At 42.2% G+C, this 15,877-nt stretch overlaps 1 protein-coding gene across 1 annotated transcript; it reads right to left on the minus strand.

The window, feature by feature from the left end:
- Positions 1-11,236: 11,236 nt before the first annotated feature.
- On the minus strand, positions 11,237-14,311 carry LOC123441376 (single myb histone 6-like). The gene is made up of 5 exons (XM_045117842.1): positions 14,162-14,311; positions 13,819-14,051; positions 13,610-13,691; positions 13,210-13,314; positions 11,237-11,344 (listed from the first exon to the last, which is right to left on the minus strand). The coding sequence occupies exons 1-5, from the start codon at positions 14,309-14,311 to the stop codon at positions 11,237-11,239; spliced, it is 678 nt and encodes a 225-aa protein (XP_044973777.1).
- Between the last annotated feature and the right edge of the window lie 1,566 nt (positions 14,312-15,877).

The raw sequence follows: 15,877 nt of genomic DNA on the forward strand, positions 1-15,877 counted from the left end.
GAAAATTGCTACTGTCCTACAACCCTCTGCACTTGGAGGCCCAACAACGTCTACAAGGAGAAGGTTGCGTAGTAGACATCAAGCTCTTTTCTGGCGCCGTTGCCGGGGAGGTTAGCGCTTGAACGTATATCTTTAGATCTTGCAATCGAATCTTTTTGTTTCTTGTTCTTTCGCTAGAAAACTACAAAAAAAATTGGAATTGAGGATGCCTCATATGCTCCATCTTTTCAATATCTTTCGTGAGCATGATCGGAAGGAAAATTGTGCTCAAGTGCTGAAAGAAGAATTATATAGAATGCTTGGCATAGATTATGTGAATGATGAGCATGATTTCAATGTTCTTAACATGAATTCTTTGAATACCCATGATGCTAATGATATGCAAATCCACAAGCTTGGGGATGCTATATTTGATGAAAATGATCTTCCACTTTGAATGATCAAAATTATTTTGATGAAAGCATGCCCCCTATCTATGATGATTATTGTGAGGATACTTATGTTTTAAAGAATAGGGATGATAAAACTTGTCATACTCTCGAGAACCCCTTTGCTAAACCTTGCTTTTTCATTGTGGAGAGTAGTAAAATTTCTATGCTTGTAGATCATGAAAAGAATGCTTTAGGTGCTGGTTATATTGTTGAATTCATTCATGATGCTACTGAAAAATACTATGAGAGAGGATCATATGCTTCTACTTATTGCAATAGTATCAAGCTTCCTCTCCATATGTTGAAATATTTGAAGCTATGCTTGTTTTGCCTTCCTATGCTAGTTGATTCTTGCTCCAATAAATTGTTTGATCACAAAATCCCTATGCATAGGAAGTGGGTTAGACTTAAATGTGCTAGCCGTTTGCTCCATGATGCTCTCGTTGTGTTTCAATCCTTACATTTTATGTGAGCATCATTTAAATCAATGCCTAGCTAAGGGCTTTAAACGATAGCGCTTGTTGGGAGGCAACCCAATGAATACATTTTTCTTTTCTTTTTTACTTCCTGTTTTTTTCTCCACACCATCATAATTCTGTTATGATTGTGTCTTTTGTGTTTCTTTTTGCGTTTGTGCCAAGCAAAACCGTTATGATTAGTCTTGGGGATGATCGTTTGGTCATGCTGGAAAAGACAAAAACTTTCTGCTCACGAAAAGAATTTTAATTTTTGTTCTGTAAGAGATTTTGAGTTGATTCTTTTCGCTGCTGATTTCTACGCAAATTCTTCAGACTGTCGAAATGTTTCAGAATTTTTTAAATACCAGAGGTATACGAAATATACAGATTTCTACAGACTGGCCTGCTGTCAACAGATTCTGTTTTTGTTGTGTTGGTTGCTTATTTTGATGAAACTATGGATAGTATCGGGGGGTATTAGCCATGGAAGATTGAAAATACAGTAACCCAACATCAGCATAAGTAGAATTTAAGTTTGCTACAGTACCTAAGGAAGTGGTCGTTTGCTTTCTCATACTATTGTTATCACGAGTTTCTGTTTAAGTTTCGTGTTGTGAAGTTTTCAAGTTTTGGGTGAAGTTCTTCTAGAAAAAGAGATAGAGAGTGGCAAGAGCTCAAGCTTGGGGATGCCCAAGGCACCCCAAGAGATTCAAGGATGTCGTAAAAGCCTAAGCTTGTGGATGCCCCGGGAAGGCATCCCCTCTTTCGTCTTCGATCCATCGGTAACGTTACTTGGGGCTATATTTTTATTCACCACATGTTATGTGTTTTGCTTGGAGCGTCTTGTATCATAGGAGTCTTTTTGTTTGTTTGTTGTGTCACAATCTTCCTTGCTGCAAACCTAGAGAGATAGACATGCACTCACCGTGATTTTGTCGAGCTTCACTTATATCCTTTGGTAGACAATTCAGCTCACATGTGCTTCACTTATATCTTTTGAGCTAGATACTTTTGCTCTATGTGCTTCATTTATATATTTTAGAGCGCAGCGGTGCGTGGCTTGGTAGTTGATCTATGCTTTGAAAGTAGTCTCAAAAGGGGTAGTTATCCAAATGGATATGAAAACTTCCACCTTCATGTGCATTGAATAGTTAGAGAAGTTTGATTCCTCTCAATTAGTTTTGAGATATGGTTGTGGTAATATTGAAGTTATGCTAGTAAGGTGTTGTGGATCTAGAAATACTTGTGTTGAAGTTAGTGATTCCCGTAGCATGCACGTATGGTGAACCGCTATGTGATGAAGTCTGAGCATGATTAGTCTTTTGATTGTCATCCTTTGTGTGGCGGTCGGGATCGCGCGATGGTTTATACCTACCAACCCTTCCCCTAGGAGTATGCGTTGAATGCTTTGTTTCGATTACTAATAAAACTTTTGCAACAAGTATATGAGTTCTTCATGACTAATGTTGAGTCCATGGTTTAGATGCACTTTCACCTTCCACCATCACTATCTTCTTAGTGCCGTGCAACTTTCGCCGGCGCACAAAACCCACCATTAGCCTCCCTCAAAATAGCCACCATACCTACCTACTATGGCTTTTTCGAAGTCTTTCCGAGATATATTGCCATGAAACTACCACCATGACATGTGCCACCACATCTACATTGCCATTTCATGATCGTAAGATAGCTAGCATGATGTTTCCATTAATGTCTATGCCATGCTAGATCATTGTCACGGTACACTACCGAAGGCATTTCAGATAGAGTCATCATTGCTCTAAGTTTTGAGTTGAAAGTGTGATGATCATCATTGATGGAGCATTGTCCCATGTGAGGAAATAAAAGAGGCCAAATATGCCCACCAAAAAAAAGAAGCCAAAGACCCCACCAAAAAAATTATATAAAAAAATGAGAGAAGGGACAATGCTACCACTTTTCCACACTTGTGCATATTAAGCACCATGATCTTCATGATTGAGAGTCTCTCGTTTTGTCACCAGCATATAGCTAGTGGGAAATTTTCATTATATAACTTGGCTTGTATATTCTAATGATAGGCTTCCTCAAAATTGCCATAGGTCTTCGTGAGCAAGCAAGTTGGATGCACACCCACCAGTTTTCTTTAAGAGCTTTCACATACTCTTAGCTCTAGTGCATCGTTTGTATGGCAATCCCTACTCATTCACATTGATATCTATTGATGAGCATCTCCACAGGTCATTGATATGCCTACTTAATGTGACTATCTTCTCCTTTTTGTCTTGCAACCTCCACCACTCTCCACACCATCTATAGTGCTATAACCATGGCCCACGCTCATGTATTGCGTGAGAGTTGAAAAGGCTCGAGAAAGTAAAGGTGTGAAACAATTACTTGGCCAATACTGGGGTTGTGCATGATTTAAATTCGTTGTGCAATGATGATAGAGCATAGCCAAACTATATGCTTTTGTAGGGATAACTTTCTTTTGGCCTTGTTATTTTGAAAGTTCAGGATTACCTTGCTAGTTTGCTTGAGTTATTATTGTTTCCACGTCAATAGCACACTATTGTTTTGAATCTAACGGATCTGAACATTCATGTCACGTGAGAGAAGTTACAAAGGACAACTATGCTAGGTAGCATGCAACATCAAAAACTCATTCTTTATCACCTCCCTACTCGAGGACGAGCAGGAGTTAAGCTTGGGGATGCTTGATACGTCTCCAACGTATCTATAATTTTCGATGGTTCCATGCTATTATCTTGTCAACTTTGGATGTTTTATATGCATGAATATGTTATTTTATATCTTTTTGGGACTAACCTATTAACTCGGTGCCAAGTGCGAGTTTCTGTTTTTTCTGTGTTTTTGGCCCATTTTCAGACGGAGTCCAAATGGAATGAAACTTTACGATGATTTTTTTGGACCAAAAGAGACCCCCGAAGCTTTGGGAGAAGGCCAGATGGGCCATGAGGGAGTAACAAGCCCTCACGCGGCCACCCCCCTCGGTGGTGGCGCGCAGGCTTGTGACCTCCTCGTGGGCCCAACTGACGCAATTCCACCGCCATAAATTCCTATAAATTCAGAAACCCCCAGAAAGAAACCTAGATCGGGAGTTCCGCAGCCGCAAGCCTCTGTAGCCACCAAAAACCAATCTGGAGCCCGTTCCGGCACCCTGCCGGAGGGGGAATCCATCTCCGGTGGCCATCTTCATCATCCCGGCGATCTCCATGACGAGGAGGGAGTAGTTCTCCCTCGGGGCTGAGGGTATGTACCAATAGCTATGTGTTTGATCTCTCTCTCTTGTGTTCTTGAGATGTCTTGATCTCGATGTACCATGGGCTTTGCTATTATAGTTGTATCTTATGATGTTCTTCCCCCTCTCCTTCTTGTAATGAATTGAGTTTCCCCTTTGGAGTTATCTTATCAGATTGAGTCTTTGAGAACACTTGATGTATGTCTTGCACGTGTCTATCTTTTGTGATCAACTTGCGGGTTTGTGACAATTGGGAACCTATGCATATGGGTTGGCACACGTGGATTCATGTGAGTACTTGATGTATGTTTTGGTGATCAACTTGCGGGTTCGTGACATTGGGAACCTATGCACAGGGGTTGGCACACGTTTTGACTCTCTGGTAGAAACTTTGGGGCACTCTTTGAAGTTCTATGTGTTGGTTGAATAGATGATTCTGAGATTATGTGATGCATATCGTATAATCATGCCCACGGATACTTGAGGTGACAATGGAGTATCTAGGTGACATTAGGGTCTTGTTTATATGAATCTTAAGGTGTTATTCTAGTACAAACTCTATGATGGATCGAACGGAAAGAATAGCTTCGTGTTATTTTACTACGGACTCTTGAATAGATCGATCAGAAAGAATAACTTTGTGGTGGTTTCGTACCCGACAATAATCTCTTCGTTTGTTCCCCGCTATTAGTGACTTTGGAGTGACTCTTTGTTGCATGTTGAGGGATAGTTATATGATCCAACTATGTTATCATGGTTGAGAGAACTTCACCAGTGAAAGTATGAACCCTAGGCCTTGTTTCCACGCATTGCAATACCGTTCATGCTCACTTTTACCATTTGTTACCTTGCTGTTTTTGTAATTTCAGATTACAAAAACCTATATCTACCATCCATATTGCACTTGTATCACCATCTCTTCGCCGAACTAGTGCACCTATACAACTTATCATTGTATTAGGTGTGTTGGGGACACAAGAGACTCTTTGTTATTTGGTTGCAGGGTTGCTTGAGAGAGACCATCTTCATCCTACACCTCCCGCGGATTGATAAACCTTAGGTCACCCACTTGAGGGAAAATTGCTACTGTCCTACAACCCTCTGCACTTGGAGGCCCAACAACGTCTACAAGGAGAAGGTTGCGTAGTAGACATCAGTATGTTACGAGTATATGATTTTTGAGTATATGATTTTTGAGTATGTATGTTAGAAGTATATGTCTAGGGAAAAAATCTACAATATGTATGTTAGGAGTATATGATTTTTGAGGAGCATGTCAAGCATAAATGACAGTGATATGATTTGCATATATGGTTTTCAGTTGTACTTGTTCATTGTTGCTATATCTGAGTGGCCAATGTTTTGCCGGAATGTTGATTCATTTCCGTTCCGGCAAATTTCAGACGGTCCGTATGTCCACTTTTCGCAAAGGTTATGCCGAATTTTTTCGTGAATTTCGGCATGACTAGTGCTACAAACTAGGACATATGGAGTGCCCTGGAATTGCCGGACAAGGGAATGAAGAGGAGAAGTAGAGGAAAATGGAAGAAAAGGAGAAGTAGAAGAAACAGAAGAGAAGTAGAAGAGGAAGGAGAGGAAGAAGAGGAGGAAGGAAAGGGAATTATATTTTTTAGGTTAAATCTGTTTTTAGAATTATTTAGGTTGATTTCGTTTTAGAATTATTTAGGTTAATTCTGTTATAAATGACATGAACTATTATAATAGGTCCCTTTTTATTATTCATGTTATTCGGCCTAGAATTAAACTATTATAACTAAATACTCGTAGGAAATTAATATGTCTAGCCACGACCAAGTCGGGGTTTTTGGTCGCGCCGAAGATGAACATTTTCAGGAAGCAGATGCATATTTCAAATACCTGGACTAATGCAACCCGGGGACGCAGGGTGACAGTGAGACCAACCCCGACACCGACGCTGGCACCGCCACCGACAGAGGCACCGGCACCGGCTCCGACACAACCCCTAAGTCCGGCGAGGATGCTGACTTAGTCGGTGAAGGACCAAAGACGAAGAGGGCAAGAAAAACAAATGAGCTCGGCACCGGACAAATCATGGTCATGGTGATGCACCCCACGAAATTAGAGCCAACGGAGCCGGAGAAAGCACGCAAGTGCTACGACAATCAACTAGGATGAATCCTCAAGGAAACCGCCAACACCAACGACGAAAAGTTGAAGCACATACCACATATGGAGCAAACGCTCCTAACGAAGTTGCACAACATGTTCTTGTTCCCTGGCCAGAATGATAAGGTAGAATATCCGTGGAAGGACAAAAACATGACAAAGATAAACAACAAGGCAATGGTGACGTTCACCAACGCCTTGGCTGCCTGGAAAGTACGGGTGAAAAAAGCCATTCTGAAGAATGAACCGTGGTCCAAGATTCATGCTGACAATGCGTCAATAATGAAAGAGGACATTGAAAAATTTAAAGATACTTGCGCTACAAAAGCAGCCCAGCAAAAGTCGGAGAAAATGAAGGGGATCCAAGCCAGGAACATGCCTGCCCACCGCCTCGGAAGGCGTGGTTACGAGGGGAAGAGGAGCACAAGGGCCAAGGAGGACGCCGAACGTGAAAGTCACGGAATTCTAGACCCCTTGGCAGAGTTCACCGACCCGCGGGAGCGTGATTGGATCAGGGCCACGCACAAGTGGGACCCTGTCAAGAAGATCTTTTCCACGGACCCTAACACGAGGGAGTTCATGAGACTATTGGTAATTTTTGTATTACCACCTTAATTATATTAATTAGCTTCTAATTAATTCGACAACGAGTTTTGTCACATTTGTAAACCATCCACGTTCCTTTTGCAGAAAGAGCAGCACCAAAAGGCAGCCGAAAGCGACGAGTCGTCTCAGTTGTCCGCGAGGCCCAAGTGGGACAACCCGTTCAACCGGGCCTTGAACATACTGAAAAATGTTCAGGTGGACAAACCTCCGTCGGGTGTACGTGTGCACAACGTCGGAGATGGCGCCTCGTGGAATAAATGCTACCACGAGAGGCCGGAGGAAAGAAAGAAGAGACGGGAGCATACTCAACTGACCATCGACGAGAAGGTCATGCGGGCGGTCGATCAGACCAAAGAAGAGTTGACCAAGGTAGTCGATGATAAGGTTAACGCAATTGTGGCATCTTCCTTGGGCCAATTGGTTCCGACAGTTTTTGAGTATGTGACGAGGAATCCAGAAGCACGGAGAGAGGACTTTCCACTAGTCAGCTTTGTCGGGAGCAATTCGGCGAACATCGCACCACCAGAGCATGCTGACGCAACCACAAATGCTCCCGTACTTGGTCTCGCTCCGTTTCATAGCAGCCCGTCCTCCGTCTCTGGCGTGCTCGGCGGGGCTTCGTCTTTGGCTGAGCTCGAAACCATCACGGTAATTACACGTCATACACTAGTCACAAGCATATCTATATAGTCCTCTGTTTCAGTTGCCTTTCGTATGTCTAATGTCGTAGTCATGTCTTCGGAGGCCGACGAAACCCCGTGCACCGTACTGTAAGATATCAACGGCCAGAAGGTGGACGTGGGAAAGGCAACGATAATCAAGCCGAAGGACCGCATGATCCACAACAGGCAGATGCCCCATGGCGTCTTCAAAGTTTGTGTGGCCAGTGTCAAAGCGGGCTTCAAGGATTTGGCTCTTCCTGCACCAGCCGGTGATGACGAGACCTCTCAACTGATTGGTGCATGCAAGAACTGGTTCTTGCCTTGGCTGAAGACTCACCTTCGTGTCGAGGCGCCCGGTAGCACACCAACGACAACTCATCAAAAAGGTATGAACACCACCCCACCTACCCAATTACCTCCACCTGGCATGGAGGGAGATAGCAGACAACGCGGTGAGGAAGAGAATTCGTTAGTGCGAGATGACGTCGCCCCCATCGAAGAAGCAAATGTTGATGATTGCTATCCCACATACAACAGCGCCAGAAATTGACACATTGACGGAGGCTGGGCTTGCGTTGGTTTTTTCCTTGAAGAGGAAAGGGTGATGCAACACATGAGCAGTAAGTATTTCCCTCAATTTGAGAAGCAAGGTATCGATCCAGAAGGAGGGTCTCGTCAAGTCCAGAGTACCTGTGGAAACACAAACAAGCTTGCACCCAACGCTTCAAAGGGGTCATCAATCCCTTCAAGATTGTTTGCAAAGTGAGTTCTGAAGGCGGAAAGTGCAACGAAGTAAAAAGTGTAAGGCTGAAAATATGGTGTGGAGTAGACCCTGGGGGCCATAGTGTTCACTAGAGGCTTCTCTCAAAATAGCAAGTATTACGGTGGGTGAACAAATTACTGTCGAGCAATTGATAGAACCGCGCAAAGTCATGACGATATCTAAGGCATTGATCATACATATAGGCATCACGTTCGAGACAAGTAGACTGATACTTTGTGCATCTACTACTATTACTCCACACATCGACCGCTATCCAGCATGCATCTAGTGTATTGAGTTCATGACGAACAGAGTAACGCTTTAAGCAAGATGACATGATGTAGAGGGATAATCTCAAACCAATGATGAAAACCCCATCTTTTTACCCTATGGCAACAACACGATGCGTGCCTCGCTACCCCTTCTGTCACTGGGTGAGGTCACCGCACGGTATGAACCCAAAACCAAGCACTTGTCCCATTCCAAGAATCATAGATCTAGTTGGCCAGACAAAACCCACAACTCGAAGAGAATTACAAGGATATGAAATCATGCATAAGAGAGATCAGAAGAAACTCAAATAAGATTCATAGATAATCTGATCATAAATCCACAATTCATTGGATCTCGATAAACACACCGCAAAAGAAGATTACATCGGATAGATCTCCATGAAGATCATGGAGAACTTTGTATTGAAGATCCAAGAGAGAGAAGAAGCCATCTAGTTACTAGCTATGGACCCGTAGGTCTATGGTGAACTACTCACGCATCATCGAAGAGGTCATGGTGTTGATGAAGAAGCCCTCCGTATTCGAATCTCCCCTCCGGCAGGGCACCAGAACGTGCCCCAAATGGGATCTTGCGGAGACAGAAGCTTACGGCGGCGGAAAAGTACTTTCGATGATCTCTTGATTTTTTCTGGAATTTATGGGAATATATAGGCGAAAGACCTAGGGAAAAGGGCGTCCAGGGGGCCCAAAAGCCTGGATGGCGCGGCCTCCCCCTAGCCGCGGGGTGGCAGTACAAGGAATATGCTAGTACAAGACGCTATTTTTTCGTCGCTACATCGTCACGGTTTTTCATTTACGACGATCGCACGACGAAAAACCAAGCGTCGAAAACGGAGCGTCAGAAATGAACAGCAACGACGTTTTGGTCAAAATTGTCGTAACTTCACGACGATTCCTGGATCGTCGTAACCTTTACGACGATCTTAAATCATCGCTGACAATCAAACCCAGTCCTACGTGGCAAAATTACGACGAAATCAAAACGTCATGGCTGAAATCAGCCCAACCCATTTCAATTGATAACATGGGCTCGTTTTATTTTTTGGGACTTTTCTTATTGGGCTTCTTTTTGGGCCTTGGCCTATTTACAGCCACTTTAGTATTTTTTTTTCAATTTTTTTTATCATTCTTATTTGGGCCCTGGCCTTTTCATGCCCAAATACATTTGATCCAGTTTCAGTTTTAGCCTTTTTCATTTTTTTATTCAAATTTTTTTTTCCAGAACTTGGTTTCATTTCTATTTATTGGGCCTTTTCAACCAATTATTTGTCCAATATTAAATGCAGCACTATTTCATATTCAAATCAAGAAAGCTCCAAGTCGAATTAAAATCATCCATCATATAACATCACATAATACATCTCTCAGGTTTGCACAATCAAAATACACACTTTTAGCACCAACACCAACATGGCTGATAAACTAGTAAACTGACACTACTACAAACAAAGTTTCACTACACTTTAACACCAACACCAACATGGCTGATAAACTAGTAAACTGACACTACTACAAACAAAGTTTCACTTGCTTCCAGGATAAGGCTAGAAGCAAATCACAAGCATCACTTGCTTCTATGGTTCGGTTGGTTGTACTCGCGTCCACACATGGAAGGATGTTGTTGAGAGCAGTCTCTGCTCGAGGATGGTCTGCTCATTCGTCCATTGTCTAGCATGTATCCTTTGAAGCACTATAACAACAACAAAATTATGGTTTCAAATAAAAAAGCATTATAATACAGATGGTAGCAAATCTATAAGAATGAAGAGAGCTGCCACTATGTTCCTGAAGATGATGTTAAAATCCCGAGATATAAATTCTGGAGTATAATTAGTCCAACCTAAACAGGTCATAGAAACAGAAAATTAAACTTCAAACTATCTAAGATTGTTCCAGGAAATTCTGGACAAAGAAAATGCAGACAACCAAACTCAATATCTTTTTGGTATTTTCGCTTTACTGGAGGAATTTAAGAACTGACAAAAGCAGGAGTCAATGACACAATAATTAGCAGACATGTAAGATAATACAAAAAGAGCTACTCCACATTAGTGTGATAACCAGGTGCAAACCAGGGTGTAAGAACATTGCCGTGAGCTTTGATCTTAGAAAAATACATTTTAACAAGAAGATTACCGTGAGCCTTGAACTTAGAAAAACAGTGAACTGACACCTACAAATTCTAAAACAGCGAACTGACACATACATTCTAAAATAGCAAACTGAAAAATACACTTTCTTCTTAAATGTATCTTACGAAAACAGCGAACTGGCACACTTATGTCATGGTTGAATTATTTGTGAAGGAACTTTTTTTTGGGTGGCACACATTCAGAGCATAAATTAATGCTCGTAAAAAATTAATGCTCGAGCTATCCTTAATCATGTCCAACAGCTACAAATCACTATAAGAATCCACATATTGTGATAAATTTGTTTAGTATGGTTTATTAAGTCTTAAAGTTGATCTACCATTTCGACTGGCAATTAGAGCATTGCATTGCCAACTCTGCAGTTAATGCCAAAGGCAACTAAAGTACAGAACAGGAGAACAGAAGGTGCAGGTGAACTAAAGTAAAGAAACGTACAAACTGAACCAGACTTCAACCAAAACGTAGAAAGTGCAGGTTATATTCAGATCAGGGGGTAGTTGGGCTCACCATGTTCGCTGCAAGGGGCGGTCCAGCCGCTAGGTGGGAGGTGAAGATGGATGTTGGCCCGCTGCTCCACCTCCTCTGGACGCTGCACCAACAGAGACGATACGGGAAAAGGGGATTCATTTCATTTATTCAGAGATGAGGAATTTTCGGCCACAGCAAAACAATGGTGTGTACATCATTCATAGCTCTAAAGAATAAAGTGATAGGGTCAGCTATATATACTAGTCACTCTACCATGCTCCCTACACCACATGCATAAGTTATTCATCACCGAACCAGGATATATAGATAGAAACTAGGCGGCAGGCGAGAGCAGAGCATCGACAATTTGCTTGCATAAAACAAAGACAGGACTTGCAGGCATATATTCACAAATACATGACCATCTAGTACATGCTAGCAGAACATCCAACCATTTTGTGAATGCAAACAAAGACAATACTTTCTACAGTAGAGGTGATTACATGACCGTCCAATACAGGAAATCAAATTAATTCCTGAATGCAAGTAAGCGGCAAATAGCTACATGAGTAAGTTATCTACAGATGCATTACATTATAATTAAGATGTTTGTTCGACAATGTACACATTTACACAAACCAAAATAAGAAGTTATTTTCACATGAATGGCTGGATCCTCCCCTGATTTTCTTACAACATGTACGAGTTCTTTGCCAAGCAACGACCTGCCTCCGATTTATGATAGTTTTTCTCCAATCTCCTAAAGATAGGAGAACAGTACACTGTAAATATATAAACTTCATAATCTCAATAATACTATAGGGCATACGATGCCAAGCTGGTAACCAGTATCCTTCACTAAGGAAGGCAAAAATTCTTAACAAGGAATTAGTTTTGGTATCAACAAAGAAAAAGATGAACATTAAAGTCTTCAAAGTACTCAAATCTAAATGACCAACAAGTTAATGAAAATTATTTGAGCATATGAAGAACTACCAAGTTAGTCCCAGATCGTATCCTTTGTTTGAAGAAATCAAGTGTAATAAGAAGCAGAGAGCATATATTAATTTCCCAGTTAGCAGAAGAAGAATGATTTGTGGAAATCAAAGGAGTGATACATGGAAAATCAAAGGAGCATCCAGTACAACTCTGGTTAAAAAACAGAGCTACCCTCTGATGGAGAATCGATCTAGTCCTGTTAATACCCGAGGTGATCTCGAACTGAGACAACGGTTTGAGCGGCTCGGAGGATGAGAAACCGCAGCAACTACCGAATATTTCTACCCCAGATGGGATCTACAAACGAAACGACGAAGCCACCGAGTATTACTCCGAGAAAAAATGACAGGAGGCTCCAAAAATTCGTGTCCGACAATCGCGGCGGCCGCGAAAATGCTGTTGCAGTCTAGAGGCCAGACGAGGGAAATGGCTTATACTCTTAAAAAGAGTAACCTAGTCTATCTATGTGCACATACAAATTTCCAACTAGAAATATATATAACTGAGCAATTTCCAGGTGGACCATGGCAAAAAAATATGCATACAAAAGATATCACTGGCACCAAAGAGATCCAGCAAAAGGTATAATAGTATCTTTCTGAAATATAGTATGACATTTTGAATCTTACTAACTAGATAAGTATTGTACTATATTAGATATGTTACGACACTGAAAGCAGTTATAATAGAATAGATAAGTACATGCCAATAGCAGGCAAACAATTTATTTGGAACAGAGAGTGCTCACGCATGTGTTGATTGGGTGAATGCTTGGGAAGCACAACATATCAAGCACGGTCATCCATATAATGATAAATCCATACATAATATGTAAACATAAAATATGAAAAGATCCTAGTTCAATTCAATTGAGCTTCATCAGACTTAATTTATATGCTACAACAATGGTAACAGGTGTGACTTTTGCTAATTTATATCAGGGCACTTTTTTCTACCGCTTTATAATCTATATGATAATGTAGTTACGGTTGAAAGAAATGTTACTGCCTTCATCAATTTCCAAGATGATGTCAACTCATTCAGTTTTGCAGACAGTACATGATCAAAATCAGCACGTGGCCAGTATTGTTCCTACATGACAAGAAAAATATGTTAAGAACCAGTGCAATCTACATAACAAACTAGATTAGGTAGAACTCTGCCCAATGGAAAGGGATTTTGTAGCCACTGGTTATCATGAAATCATTTTTGCATGTCTATGTTGTCACAAAATTTTCTGCATCACTGACTCAATAATTGTAAAAAAAATATATTAAGTGATCAGCGAAGTAAATGAGTAATTCTTTTTATTCATGAAGACTACAAAATTTGGTATTTATAATAAAGGATCATATATCATTTCATTGTGATAAAGTACACGATAAACAGAAGAATTAGCAACGGATGTTTTGTATGACCGTGTAGGCTCATTCAAGGTCTTCACGGCCTCCAGTATGATATTTTCTAGCCTGCACGAACGGCATCACAGAGGTACATTAAAGCAGTCAAAACCTTGCAAGTTTCTGTTCAAGATACTTGTAGAACAAAGGACATAAAACAAGCATTCCAAACCGGCATATCAAACGGGACACCTACCTAGATAGCGATTTATTCCCTGTAGTAAATGTTACAATAGGCTTTATGATAGGCTTCACGTCGACGACGTCATCATGACCGTCAGAGGTGATGGTGGTGATCGCCGTCGAGTGGCTTTCCTGCTTCGGAGTAGACCTCGGCTTCTTAGCCGTGGGCATTGTCGTCACCATCGTCCGCACTTTGTCGCGAGAGCCCGACGCGTTCACAGTGACATTCATGTTCCTGTACTTGTCCTGCGATCACGGCCGACAAACACACACCCGCACAGGCAAACAACCATCAGAATTCCCTGCCTACATACAGCGGCTAAAGCTGGCAGGGTCTGGCGGCCCAGGAAACAAACCTTGAGGTCAACGTTGGAGCGGTAGCGCAGGATGTTCCTGAACTCGGGGTCCTTGAGTATGGTGCACCATTTCCTGGCCCTGTGCTTGCCTATCCCGGCCTTGAGCGCCGCCTCCTCCTCTGCTGTCCACTTCTGCTTCGGCTCCCCCATCTGCGGCTTAGCCCTAGGAGGCGGCTAGGGCTCCCCCTCCTCCTCCTTCGATAACGACAACAGCAACACAAGCTATCGCCGAGCAAATCGGAGGCGGATCTAGACCGGGAATCCCACAGGATCAGTTCGGGATCGAGTAATCAACCACTGGATCGATGCCTAGAAAGCTCGTATTCGTACGTACCTTGGAGACGAAGGCTGGGGATGGGGGGTGCGGCGAAGTAGGGCGGGGAGGAGGTGTCGGGGGAGCCGGCGAGGGCGAGGAGGAGCAAGAGCAGGAGGCGAGCCCAGAGCGGGCGCTGCTGCCACCTCCGGTGGAAGGAGGGGCGCCACTGGTCGAGGACCGGGCGCCGCTGCGTCGTCGGGTCGAGGAGGCCCGCCGGCCGCACCATCCCCGTCGGCCGAGGAGGAGGTTCCCCTTCTCGTCCACGCGCCCATCAGATCGGCGCGGCAGGTTGGGTGGGGGTAGGGGAGAGGTGGCCGCCGCCGGCTGGTTGGGTGGATCTGGGATTCGGGGGAAGGAATGAAGCCTAGGGTTTGGTGGGCCGGTGGGTTGGATGGACGGATGGATGGATATACGGATGGATGGATGTTTGACACGTCATTGATCCATGCCATAGGAGATTCCATCAATCATAATTAAGCTTATATAAAAAAATGTTTGTTTGTTTCTCTTATATTTTATCCTGTTATAGTTTGTTACAATCATCCAATATTGTCCACATTTGTGTATGTTGGTATGACAAACAACGTTGTTAAAGAGATTTTACATTTTGTTTGCACAAAAAAATCATTTTCTATTTTCGAAATGCGAGAAAATAGGTTTTGTAAAGAACGTACCAAACCTTTGTTGTAAAAATGTAGCAACTCATTTAAAAATATATTAGACCATATATTATGTATAATATAAAATATTATGACACACCACAAACCAGTCCATTAACAAGCATGAAGGATAAAATACCAGCCCAATATAAAAGTAAGATGAAAAAAATAGCCCAACAAAAAAGTGGTATAAAAAACAATTCAATACATGGATGAGGTGGGATAGAATGGACCCACGAATGACATGTCAACATAGTTAGAACATGTTACGGTATTTTTATAATCGTCGTGAAAGTTATGACGATCTCATCTTATGCGGTTACGACGTTTTTGACTCACATCATCGTAATTTATATGTAGATTTGATCCCCTCAAACGGCTTACGACAATCTCAGAGGAAATCGTCATAGATTTATGACGAATTCATCAACGACATCTTAAAGAACGTCATGTATGAGCATATTTCTTGTAGTGTGGGGGCTTGTGGGGCCCCTGAGGCTCCCCTGCCTTGGCTCCCAAGCTTCCCGATCTTCTTCTGTTCCAAAAAATATCTTTTCGGCGATTTTCTTCCGGTTGGACTCCGTTTCAAAATCTCCTCTGAAAGGGGTCAAAAACATGGAAAAAAGTAGGAACTGGCACTCGACACTGAGTTAAATAGTTAGTCCCAAAATATATATATAAAATGCACACAAAACATCCAAAGTTTGACAAGATAATAGCATGAAACCATCAAAAATTATA

This window comes from Hordeum vulgare, chromosome 3H, assembly GCF_904849725.1.
Source record: "Hordeum vulgare subsp. vulgare chromosome 3H, MorexV3_pseudomolecules_assembly, whole genome shotgun sequence".
NCBI lineage: Eukaryota > Viridiplantae > Streptophyta > Magnoliopsida > Poales > Poaceae > Hordeum > Hordeum vulgare.

Coding starts and splice junctions, on each gene's coding strand:
- LOC123441376 (XM_045117842.1), bottom strand. CDS start 14,311: ATGGGGGAGCCGAAGCAGAAGTGGACAGCAGAGGAGGAGGCGGCGCTC. Junction 14,052..14,161: donor GCTCCAACGTTGACCTCAAG/GTTTGTTTCCTG, acceptor CCGTGATCGCAG/GACAAGTACAGGAACATGAA. Junction 13,692..13,818: donor GGGAATAAATCGCTATCTAG/GTAGGTGTCCCG, acceptor CCGTTCGTGCAG/GCTAGAAAATATCATACTGG.